The sequence below is a fragment of the Dreissena polymorpha genome, chromosome 6, assembly GCF_020536995.1.
Source record: "Dreissena polymorpha isolate Duluth1 chromosome 6, UMN_Dpol_1.0, whole genome shotgun sequence".
Taxonomy (NCBI): Eukaryota; Metazoa; Mollusca; class Bivalvia; order Myida; family Dreissenidae; genus Dreissena; species Dreissena polymorpha.
This window is the reverse complement of record NC_068360.1, coordinates 46383995-46397776: the sequence shown is the minus strand read 5'-3', so window position 1 is coordinate 46397776 and position 13782 is coordinate 46383995. Positions and strand designations below refer to the sequence as shown.

Sequence of the window (13782 nt, the reverse complement as noted above, 5' to 3'; positions counted from 1 at the left end):
TAGATGAGTATTGCCAGAGACCATCTACGTTCACACTTACCCCACGATCATTTCATAGATGAGTGTTCCCAGAGACCATCAATGTTCACACTTACCCCACGATCATTTCATCGATGAGTATTGCCAGAGACCATCTATGTTCACACTTACCCCACGATCATTTCATAGATGAGTATTCCCAATGACCACCAGTCTACCGCCTTGCTGTGGCCCTTGCTCTGAATAATCTCTGGTGCGAGGTATTCTGGCGTGCCACACAATGTCCAAGTCCTGCCAAGACACACAAACAACACATGCAGTCAGCCTTGCAGTTAGTATACAGTGTTACGGAGGTCATCATAAAACATGGCAAAAATACGCACAGTGATGAGTAACATGCTGTTCTTGCAATCCAAGTGGTGACGGTGTTGTGTAGGTAGGCACAACAATGGCTCCAGCAAACAAGCTTTGGAAACAATCATTTGAATGGGATTTTTTTCAGTTGATGATTCATATGGTTCAGGAGTACTAGATACAAGAGTCTGAATCAACAAGATAGAAATAGCTTCAAGAGTTTATACTAAAATAATCAACTTATATAATTGTAAAATACTTTCTAAAATATGCTCTGACATGTCCAAAGGAATTTGGAGTTGGTCAAGATGATGTAGAATGTATCCTTTTCACATTAGAAAGGCAAATAGAATATTAATGATAGTCTGTCCTAGCAAATAATGAGCTACTAAAAATACAATCTTTTAATATTTTTATCAAAACAGATTAAACGTTGATGACTAAAAACCAAGAATTAAAGTTCTAAAGAAGTGGTGCTGGAAAATCAACTAATTGGTGTTTTATTCTATTGCATGTAATTGTTTGCTGTACTTTTGAGTCAAAGGCTCAATTTCCAGTACAAATGATAATGTACTATTGGGATGTCCCACCATTCTGTACAGATTTGCTCATATGACACATAGACATATTCTTTAGTTCCACAGCAAATACAAAGAAACAAGTCGGTATTGGCCTAAACTTGGTCATTTTGAATTTCAATTGATTACACAACATTTTCCTTCATGGTACCATTATTCTAAGATAATTTAAATATTTTATTTAACTTGCCTCTTTCATATTCATGCAGAGTTAAACGATCTAGAAAATAAAATGCTGACATTTAAATCATCGACACGCTTTTACTGAGAAGAAAATTGTCAACAAATTCATTAAAACTGCCTTTCCTTATTAATGAATAAATGGATAAATGTTTGGATCAATATAAGAATGTGCCATGTGAAATGTCATCTGAATGACGAGGCAAACTTTAGAAATCTGCCTGCGTCAATAACCACACAAACATCATTAAGTATTTAATAGCAGCCCCAATAAACTTGTCTTCTTAATTATTTTATTATTTACTTAACATAACAGTCTCTGAATGGGTCTTTTAACATTTTCTACTTTGTTCGAACACATATGTTATGTGACATGTCTTTGACTTAAATTATTGTATATTGGGTAGGACTTGAACAAATAAATTTATAATTGAGTGTACTTTAACCTCAGTTTTACTGATAAATATAACTGACATAAAAGTACATGCAATTTATGTTTTTCATCAATAAATTAAACAAATTATTTTCATCAATAAATTAAACAAATCAAATGGAAAGGAAAATAGCATTCACCTAAATTAGAAAATAATGCATTCCCTTCTCAATTTTTCTTCTTGAAACAATAAAATTATGCAATATTTGGTATTTATGAAACCATAATGTGTTCCAATAAATTACAGAATATCTTGAAGGCAAATCTCAGTGGACTTTATTAAAATAATAATTGAACTAAACTAGTAATGTTTGTTTTCAACAAAATACCCAGAAAAATAAATAGCCCTAACAAATCTCTAATGAACACCTAACAGATTTTACAATTGTAAATGTCAGTGATAATTTTAGATGAAAATTGACACAGAAAAAACAATCTTAAGACGAGAAAATAATCTCTTTACATGAAATTCCATTACATTTAAGCCTTAGAAGTGCAAAGGCAATGTTCTTTGGCTAAAAGAAAATGTCATGGGTTTTTTTCTTCAGATAAATGAAAAATATAAAGGTACTCTTTAGTGCTGAGTTCTAAAAATAGACACATTATGAAGACAGTTGATCATTTAGCCCTGCACTATGAAAACCAGACTTTATTCATGACTGTGACTAATAACCCTTTAACACTCAAAAGCAAAGTGAAAATGGCTTTGAGCAAACAGCATAAAACCTGCTAAGACCATTCGCAAGTAACTCACAGTCTGTTCAGGTTTTAGGCTTTAGCCTTTAAAATTTGAATCAGGTCAGAAAGGTCTTTAAATAAATGTAACTTTCTAAGGGACTTAAAATGCGTCAAAATACATATCTAAGTGGTAAAGGGTTATGTATTGTCCAGATTAAGTTTTGCCGCCTGCACTCTCTGCAGAGATGAGATTTTCATTTGATAGAGACTTCTTCAAAATGAAACACTCCATAAAAGCTGAAATTTGGTCTGGACTTACAAAGGGTCAATCTTGGAAGATACTTTAATACTTTATGCAGATGAACGAATGACCAGCCTTCCAACAGACCTGCTTGTATCTTCATAACAACTGGGCCCAATAACCCCACATTATCTACCGGTAAATGTCAACAAGCACACTGGGCCCAATATCCCCACAATATATACCGGTAAATGTCAACCTGGGCCCAATATCCCCACATTATATACCGGTAAATCATTAATGTCAACCTGGGCCCAATATCCCCACATTATATACCGGTAAATGTCAACAAGCACATTTTTACATGCTTAAAATTGTTTTTTAAGAACCCCTGTACAATTATGTGATTTGGGAAATTTTTAACTTAGAAAACCATAGCCCCCTTATCAGAGCCCAAGAAAACTATTCATTATTTAACAATTTGCAACTTAGATACGCATTTTGACACATTTGTAGGTCTTTAGAAAGTTACATTTAATTAAAGACCTTTCTTATTAGATTCAAGTTTTTAAGGCTTCATTTCCAACCCTTAGTTACTGATGAGCAGCAAACAGCATAAAACCTGAACAGACTGTGAGTTACTCGCAGGCTGTTCTGGTTTTATGCTGTTTGCACATAGCCATTTTCAATTTGCTTCTGAGTGGGAAAGGGTTAACAAAATAATTCAAGTTGAGAACTATTTTTGAAGATACCATTGCACTCAAACGGTAAATTTTGGAAATCATCTGAAAGTATGAGAAATCAAAAACTCATTTATATTGACTTGTTACAAATGAATACATATTGTTTTGATGTTATGAATCTTACAATTTTATAATAAAAATTATTTATATATTATAACACAGAACAAGGGACAAAATTGTCACAAAACCAGGTTTTCATTGTGAAAAAAAATCTGATAAAGGGAGACAACTCAAACTGAACTTTTGAAATGAACAAACAAAATTAACCCCCTTTGTAAGTTTGTTTTAAAATAAATATATTTTTAGTCGTGGCGACCTTGACATTGGAGATATTGACGTGATTCTTTCGTGCGACACACCGTCCCATGATGGTGAACAAATGTGCCAAATGATTTTAAAATCTCATAATGAATAACATAGTTATAGCCCAGAGAAGCTCATTTATGGCTATTTTTTACCTTTGAACTCAAAGTGTGACCTTGACCTTGGAGATATTGACGTAATTTTTTCGCGCGACACACCGTCTAATGATGGTTAACAAATGTGCCAAATGATCTTAAAATCTCACAATGAACGACAAAGTTATGGCCCGGACAAGCTTGTTCCGCCAGCCCGCCAGCCAGCCAGCCAGCCCGCCAGCCAGCCAGCCAGCCCGCCCGCATTCGCCAATCTAATAACCAGTTTTTTCCTTCGGAAAACCTGGTTAAAAATAAAAGAAATCTTAAATGTTCATGCTAGTGCAAGTTGAACCTAAGTTAACACAGACAAGCTTGGCAAATTGAATGTCTTTACTTGACTTGTCTATTGTTTTATTATTATAAAGCACATATCATAACAAATATCAGAAATATTTCATACTTTCATGCAGACATTGCGGGCAGTACGTGCCCTTAAACAACAGTGCTAAGCGACTTGTCAATCATTGTTGCATGATGCTCAAACCTATCGAAGTACCACTTCTCAAACGCTCAGTGAGACAATTAAGATCAGCAGTTGGAAAGCCTTCGGAAGTCAAAGCCATTTTTATAAATGTGTCTTGTTCTGAGAAAACAGGGCTTAATGCATGTGCATAAAGTGTCATCCAAGACTTTCCGCCTAAACTTGATTTTCGGTAAGGAGCGACTCCCTTGAAACTAAAAATACCATAAAAGCGGAAAGTGTCGTCCCTGATTAGCCTGTGTGGACTGCACAGGCAAATCTGGGACGACATTTTATGCACATGCATTAAGCCCAATTTTCTCAGAACACGACACAAATACAGACATTGGTCAAAAGCAAAATCCTGAATGAAGCAACTCATAAGCAACAATTATCAAATACAATCAAGGCACAATAACGCTAATTACCATAACATTGTGGACACAGTGTTGTCATGAGTTAGTCAGGGCTGGCATAAGGAAAATATTTTGCAGAAATTAAGTATAATATGTATCCAACCAAGTATCTATGCCAGTCCTTACACAACGCAGGACTACTGTTGTCATTGCTGTCCCTTAATCTTACCCATAGATCATCTCATACATGAGGATCCCTAGGGCCCACCAATCAACTGCCTTGTTGTAACCCTTACTTTGAATGATCTCAGGAGCGAGATATTCTGGAGTACCGCACAATGTCCAAGTTCTGCAGAGTTTAAATCAAAACCACAGTCGGATCAACCCTTATAGGCTTTGAAAGCCGGAACGGGCCAAATTTATACAACCCAAAAGGAAGAAAATGTTGCGCCCTTTGAAATTTACCGCTGCAGTGCTAAGAGGGTCAGCTAGTAATCAGTTGGTGGAGTGCTGGACTTTACAAATCCAAAGATCACAGATTCAATTTTCTTCCAAATTATCATTGCCACAGGCCAAAGATGGTGTTGTAACATTTTAAAGACAGTCTAACAAAGAAAGAGAGCATAAATACAACAACAGGTTTTATTGAGTCCACACTAAATGAAAAGAGTAATCTTGTATTCTCTTTATTTTTAAGAATGTCAGCTGTAAAAACTACAATGATAAACCATTTTAAACAAATGCATAATGTTCATACAAAAATATGGGAACAAAAACTAAACAATGTTGACCACTGCGTTGCCTTTAAAATAGGTGATGGATGTAAATAAAACGTTTGGTGTCAGTCTTCACTGATCAGTACAATTCACTTATACAAAATGTCCTTAGATTCTTGTGTAAATAAATAGCATTCAGAGGTTAAAGTACGAAATTTCAATATCTACAAATTCCATTTTACCAGTGCAAAAGCAAATACTCTATTTAGAGTCTTGAGAAATATCCAAGTAATTAGTTCTCAAGCATTTAATATTTGCATAAGCTGGCATTATAAATACAACTGTTTCACACCACTTAACAAAATATTTATACGTTTTTGTCCTGAATTTAGGTGGCAACAGAGTACAATAAATATTACCGCTATTCAACCAAGGCAATACAGTATCATATTTATTTGTCATAAGAAATAGCCATTGTTATTATAGATTGCAATGTGTTTGATGTAAATCATCATATTTGGCATTATAAATGTTTGCTAATAAATGTGTACACACACTTATTAAAAGTATAACCATATGAAATGTTACATGTAATTTTAAATGAAACAAGATGTGTTTGTGAAACACAATGTCCCCCTATATGATGTTTGACCTTGTAGGATGACCTTGACCTTGTGAAGGATGACCTTGACCTTGACCTTTCACCACTCCAAATGTGCATGCCAAATATCAAGTTGCTATCTTCAATATTGCAAAAGTATTCATAAAATAAGCGATTTGGGCCACATATATATGACCTCTGACCTTGAAGGATGACCTTGACCTTGACCTTTCACCACTCAAAATGTGCAGCTCCATGAGATGCACATGCATGCCAAATATAAAGTTGCTATCTTCAATATTGCAAAAGTATTTATAACATAAGCGATTTGGGCCACATATATTTGACCTCTGACCTTGAAGGATGACCTTGACCTTGACCTTTCACCACTCAAAATGTGCAGCTCCATGAGATACACATGCATGCCAAATATCAAGTTGCTCTCTTCCATATTGCAAAAGTATTCATAAAATGAGCGATTTTGGCCACATATATTTGACCTCTGACCTTGAAGGATGACCTTGACCTTTCACCACTCAAAATGTGCAGCTTCATGAGATACACATGCATGCCAAATATGAAGTTGCTATCTTCAATATAGCAAAAGTTATTGCAAAATGTTAAAGTTGGCGCAAACAGACAGACCAACAGACCAACAGACAGACCAACAGACAGGGCAAAAACAATATGTCCCCCACTACTATAGTGGGGGACATAAAAAGTTGAGCTTATTTTGAATTGCCTGATGGCCAACATAATTATGGTCGCCGATTGCTGCTATATATATTTGGCAAGCTGGCACCTTAGAAGGGTTACAATGAAAATGTGCAGATATGCAAGAATGACAGTCTGAGGTTTCAACATTATTAATAAATACCACAACAGCAACAAAAGAGTGAGGCATCTTGAGTTTTGTTAAATATACATCACAAAGACAAACTCGTATTGTAATTTAATGACAATTTAATTACATATACATAATGCCATATCCAAAACATATACACAATTCCCGAGTAACCATATCTATACTACCAATATAACCTATTACATTCACTAATTCCTTAAATATTGTACAAGTTGAGACCGAAGTTGTGACGTTACATATAAATGATGTCACAACGGGTAATACAACCTGTTTGTACTACTAATGCCTTACTCTTTTGTTGCTGTTGTGCCAAATACAAATTTAAAGCATCTACACTTTTTTCATAGCCACTGGCCCTGCAGGGCGGGTAGGCCCAACAATCCATCTAGTCTTGCCCTTCAGATAAATCTGCTTTCTGTGCTTGCTTTTTTTAGAAAAACATTTTATCTTATAACAAGCAAACAGGACAATTTTTCAAAGACAGGCTTGATTGACAAATTATCTGGGTAAACTTTGGCTACTCTGTTGATCATGAATTATTCCCTTTCAATAATATTTTAACCAACATTGTAAAAAGTCAATTGTAAAGTAAAAAGGAAATTGATTGAAACATACATAACCCAAATTATCAATACTTCACAGAAAGAACTATGGTCCTTTCCACTGTATAAACACTATTTAAAACATCGTCATCCACAAATTGAGGGCATTTGATCCACCCAAATTGGACTATTGTTTTTGTTTTAATATGTCATTAAAATTATCAGAATAAAAGTGCAGTTTCTTTGTGTTTCTTTTTAATTAACTGTCTAGTTAACACTTTTAATTGGTGTGGCAGCATTGGATTAATATTTCCAGTAAAAAGCATTCACCTGGCAAGTCGAGTAGTTTAAAAACTTTTCTAAGCAAACCTTCATCTTCACTAACAATTTTTAGTGACAAGAGGATTTTTTGATGCCTGAAAATTTGTAAATAAGTACACCACTACCATAAATCAGGTATTTGCTGGTCTAGCGCCTTTCAAAGTTTCAAACAAAGCATGCCAGAAATCAGGCATTATACAAGCACTGCGCAAAATTTAACATATTTCCACATTATTTATTTAAGTATTATTAAAGTAGTCAGGCACTCCAAACAAACAAAAAACAGCTTTGTTTTAAATAACTACTACTATAGACTGGGACGTATTCTTTCCCAATCATTATTCTGCTTCATAATAAATTACAACTTATATTTGATACCAGTTAAACCCAGCAATAAAAGGCCTCATCCTACGTGAATAAATGAGCCATTTTGTAACAAATGAAGATTACTCTTTGTATATTGTAAGTAATATCATGATAACCAGTTGAAAAAATCATTCTACTTCCCTTGCATGGCTCACTATTAGCGGTATGATTAATAGGCCTGGTAAAGTAATTCTACATTACAAACATAATCCCCTATGCCATAACTAGCACATTAAGAGAATTAATTGCAAATCAAAGATATTTAAAATGGTGTTTGTATTGGAACATTAAAACTGATAAATTACAGGTTTACGTTTGAAGAATAGGTGAGGTTTTAATAATGAAAAGCTTCTCTGTACATTTTGAGATGAAAACAAGCTCAAGTCTTTACTCATCATTCAGTTGATAATTATAATGATCATTACAAACAGAGTCTTAAGAATTTGAGACATACACTTCAATACAATAAAAAATTTATAAATAAAATAATCATATATAATATTAACAACCCATTTTGGCAAAATGAATTCAAGAAATGTATAAACACAGATAGTTTGATGTTGATTCAAGACATCTTCAAGATATTTCGTATACATTGTAACAAGCTATTAAATTTTACTCAATACATTCTACACCTGAATCAGTCCATGGATAATATTTTTACTTTTGCTTTCTCAAAATCAATCTTAAGGTATACCATGATAATAAATTGTGTTTAAATAAAAAAAAAAAAAAAAATACATCAGATAATTATGTATTTAAGTTCCAGTGTGACATTAAAGCAGGGTTGAAACGGGAAACTTTAAAACATATTAGACATTCATAGGTACCAGACTAATGCAAATTCACAGCATGAACTTCTGTAATGACTAATTAGCACTAGAACATCTCAGATTTTTGCCTCTGTTTCTTGCACAAATTTAAGAATTGAAATCTTGCTACATGCACCAATGACACCTTGAAATTCCCATACAATTTTATAAAGAAAGCCCTTTGAAAAAAGACAAGAGGGCCAAGATGGCCCTAGTTCGCTCACCTGAGAGGAGTCGGTTCATTCAATCTTTAACAAACGTCAAACTTGACCGAGATATTGTCCAGACAAACATCAGGTCAAGTTTCATCATTATTGAACCAAAACTCTGGCATATGGAGTGATTTTGTTTTTGTAAGATTTGACCTGGTGACCTATATTTCGAGTAGACCCCCCTTACCAAACATCAAACTTTGCTTACAAAAATAAATATTTTGACCAAGATTCGTAAAATCTGAAACAAAATTGTGACCTCTAGAGTGTTTACAAGGATTTTGTATAATATAATGAAAATTTGGACAATCTAAGGGTAATAATTATGGCATTAATTATGTGATATATATAAAAACCAATTTTTTCACCAAGTTTCATGATGATTGTGCAAAAAATGTGACTTCTAGAGTGTTCACAAGCTTTTTTTACTATATAAATATAAGAAAACTGCCCCCCCCCCCCCTGGCAGCCATTTTATTCAACTGACCGGAACCATTTTCAAACTCAACTCTCATATCAAGGAAACAAATGTTCTGACCAAATTTCATGAAAATTGGGCCAAAAATGTGACTTCTAGAGTGTTCACATGTTTTCACTATATACATATTGAGAAAAATGCCCTGCCCACTGGCGGCAATTTTTTTTTCACTGATCTGGACCATTTTCAAACTCGTCCGAGATATCAATAAAACCAATGTTTTGACCAACTTTCATGATGATTTCGCAAAAATTATGACTTCTAGAGTGTTTACAAGGTTTCTCTATAGCCAAATAAGGAAAACTGCCCCCCCCCCCCCCCTGGCAGCCATGTTATTCAACTGACAGGAACCATTTTCGAACTCAACTCTCATATCAAGGAAACAAATGTTCTGACCAAATTTCATGAAAATTGGGCCAAAAATGTGACTTCTAGAGTGTTCACATGTTTTCACTATAAACATATAGAGAAAAATGCCCCGCCCACTGGAGGCCATGTTTATTCACCGATCTGGACCATTTTCGAAATCGTCCAAGATATCAATAAAACCAATGTTTTGACCAACTTTCATGATGATTGGGCAAAATTTTGACTTCTAGAGTGTTTACAAGGTTTCTCTATAGCCAAATAAGGAAAACTGACCCCCCCCCCCCCCCCCCGGCAGCCATGTTATTCAACTGACCGGACCCATTTTCAAACTCAACTCTCATATCAAGGAAACAAATGTTTTGACCAAATTTCATGATAATTGGGCCAAAAATGTGACTTCTAGAGTGTTCACATGTTTTCACTATATACATATAGAGAAAAATGCCCTGCCCACTGGCGGCCATGTTTTTTCACCGATCTGGACCATTTTCGAACTCGTCTGAGATCTATAGCCAAATATGGAAAACTGCCCCGCCCAATGGCGGCCATGTTTTTCAACGGACCGGAACCACTTTTGAACTCAACCAACATATCATTAAGACAAACATTTTGATAAAGTTACATGAAGATTGGGCATGAAATGTGACTTCTACAGTGTTTACAAGTTTTTTCCTTTTTTGACCTAGTGGTCTAGTTTTTGACCCAGCATGACCCAGTTTCGAACTCGTTCGAGATATCATTGGGACAAATCTTCTGACCAAGTTTCATGAAGATCGCACAATAAATGTGGCCTCTAGAGTGTTTACGAACAAATGTGGACGGACGGACGACGGACAAAGACCGGTTACAAAAGCTCACCTGAGCAATCAGGTGAGCTAAATATGTATTATTATAAGAGGGATTTATTTATTCATGATGTTGTTAAAAATTCTTTAAATAAACACTTATGAGTTTGTTCGTTTGGGATTTATTTTGTGGTTTTCACTATTAACATCAAATTATGATGTATCAGTAAGTAATGGTAAAACCATAGCAAATTAATCTTCTTACACTATTCCTTGGCAAAATTTGCCAATTTCAGCAGTTTCACAAATACTCATAAAATAATGTCAGATTTTAAGCCACCCAAATCAATAAATCTTAAACATCGATATTAATAACCTCCATATCATGTTTTGCAATCTTTTTAAGAAACAAATAAAGTACAACAGCGCCGAGTTCTTTCACAGTGTCAGTCCAGATTTTTTTCATTATAATTGTTGTTGTTTTTTCCCCGAGACTGTCAGCACCTCATAAACTTGATAATAATGCTCGTTATTTAAACACAACCAAAGGTATTATAATATATTGGGATTGTCTTAGCATTATGGGCTGTTATTGTCTGATATTATTTGATACTGATACTTTTTATGTGACAAATTCATTAAATATTTCCAATTAAAACAGCCCTATTGAGGATATTCTGAGCTTCAAATTACCTCTGTAAACAGAATAATTTACCTATGGACCTTTGTTCGTTTACTGTTACAGGTGTTTATAAGAAAAAAATTGATGCATGTAATTAACAGCCAGTGTCTCACTGCTTTATAATGTAAAAGAGATGATCTCATACAACATACTACACATTTCATTGATAAATTAGAAGTACAATTTTTTTTAATGCTAAACCTTACAACAATTTATGTAGCAAAAATAACTTTTTCTCAAGGAACATTTTTGAAATCTTTAAACAGTATTTTTTTCATTCAAAATCGGGTCCAGTATTTGGCCCCATTTCCAATTGGAAAAAAGAAATATTTTTCCCAAATGGGACCAAAAATTCTTCATTGAAGTTTTCCAAACAACAAACTAATTATTTTTTTTAGATCTCAACATTTTGTTCATTTTCCATCCAGCTATACAAGTTCAACCTTAGTAAATATAATACTTATAACACTTGTATTCTCAATTTTAAAGCATATTTTAGTAAAACAACAACAACACTAATTAAATTCCCAATTTAAGTCAAAACACCAAGAATTTTCCCAATCCAAAGCGAGCCAGCCTAATTCCCAAAATGGTTAAAAAACACTGTTAAACAAATACACGTGTAGCTTTCACGAGTTTAATTGATTCTAGAGAGATATATGCCTGTGCAACCCAACATCTGGCTGACTTGATTGTTGGACTGATTCTAAGGAGATATATGCCTGTCCAACCCAACATATGCCTGACTTGATTGTTATACAGATTCTATGGAGATATATGCCTGTCCAACCAAAATCTGGCTGACTTGATTGCTGGACTGATTCTAGGAAGATATATGCCTGTCAAACCCAACATATGGCTGACTTGATTGCTGGACTGATTCTAAGGAGATATATGCCTGTCCAACCAAAATCTGGCTGACTTGATTGCTGGACTGATTCTAGGGAGATATATGCCTGTCCAACCAAACATATGGCTGACTTGATTGCTGGACTGATTCTAGGGAGATATATGCCTGTCCAACCCAACATATGGGTACGGTTTAATGAGAGCGACCATGGTCGGATGACTAAGGTTGTACCAGCGAATTTAATCGTTGTGCGACGATAACCGATTTAATGGAGAGCGACGATCGTCAGTCAACCGCGCTTTGTTCGACATACTGTTGAGCGACGGCAGTCCACCCCTCACACCACGACTGCTCGTCGCTTGAAACTTTGTCGGCATCCAAAGCTTATGCAAAATGCTAATAAATAACTGATATTCTTAAGTTCAGCGGGTAATCTCGTCTGATCCGATGTTGGTTAGGCTTGAGTGTTCGTGGCTGGGCAATGGGCACATTTTGGCTGCGTGAGACAAGAGACTATTGTTTCCACCATATATATATATATATATATATATATATATATATATATATATATATAGGACTGTTTTTGTCCTCAGCGGTACCGTCTCAAACAGTATTGTACCTTGCCAGTGGTTCCGTAGTTCCTCTCGGGACACGAAATCGCAGACACCGGACGATGGCAGGCAAAAAATGAAGCCACCTTCGCGATTGGCAGGGCGTCCGCGGTCCCATGGGAGACCACAGATGCCTCGCGAGCTCGGAAACCGGCTGGCCCGCGCGAGACCAGGCGGGCCAGCTAGCGAGTCCCGCAAGCCAGGCCGACTGAGACCACGCGGGCAAGTCAGCGGGTCCCGCTAGTGGGTCCCGCAAGGTGGACCGACCGATGCTCCGCAAGCTCGGAAGCCCGCTGGCCGCCGCGAGGAGGCAGCAAGACCAGGGCGGCAAGTCCCGCAAGCCAGTCCGACCGAGACCATGCGAGCAAGTCAGCGGCTCCCGCAAGCCAGGCCCACCGAGACCTCGCGAGCTCAAAAATGTAAGTCCGCGCCACTAGTACGCAGGTACTACTGGTACTACTACTTCGACTACCCCTACTACCACTGGCGGAGAATAATCACAGCTTCCACCACGACCGTCGTTGGTTCCGCGAGAGGCCTTCGCTCAGGCCTCTCTTTCGCGGTCCAACTGGGGGTGTTTTTGCTCGTTAGGGTTATTCAGGGCTTAGTACCCTTAGTCACGGCAATTTCTATCTCCGAAATGCTAATAAATTATTAATAAATCAAAATAAAAATCCTAAAAATAGCGACTACCACGACCGCAGTCGACTTACCACACCGTTGTGCGACCACAGTCACGGCAACTTGCTCCTGGAACGCGACGAGTTGTCAGTTGGTGACCGACGAGTGTCGGTCAACCACACAATTGTGCAACTACAGTGGGGTTTTGTAGTTTTTCATTAAACAGGACCCTGGCTGACTTGATTGTTGGACTGATTCTAGGGAGATATATGCCTGTCCAACCCAACATCTGGCTGACTTGATTGTTGAACTGTCATGTTTTTTAGAGGATTCGTGTGAACCTATGTCAACTATTGGGTGAATACAAATATTTTGAATATTTCACAAAGTTAAAACATATTAAATGATAACATTAGGATTGTCACAAGATACCAGATGTACCCACCAAAGCAAGGAAAGTAACATACATTTTCAATTTATTTATGGTTTAT

General features: G+C 36.2%; 1 protein-coding gene across 4 annotated transcripts in view; it reads right to left on the bottom strand.

Annotated features, from left to right (window-relative positions):
- The window catches only part of LOC127833250 (cAMP-dependent protein kinase catalytic subunit PRKX-like), a 74832-nt gene that overhangs the window by 34683 nt on the left and 26367 nt on the right, over positions 1 to 13782 (bottom strand). For all 4 annotated transcript variants that reach the window (XR_008027277.1, XM_052358413.1, XM_052358414.1 and 1 more), the window contains exon 4: positions 151 to 270. Coding sequence is in view for 3 of the 4 variants with exons in the window: in XM_052358413.1 (XP_052214373.1) it covers positions 151 to 270 (120 nt within the window). In the remaining variant the exon portion in view is untranslated. The remainder of the gene's footprint in view (positions 1 to 150; positions 271 to 13782) is intronic.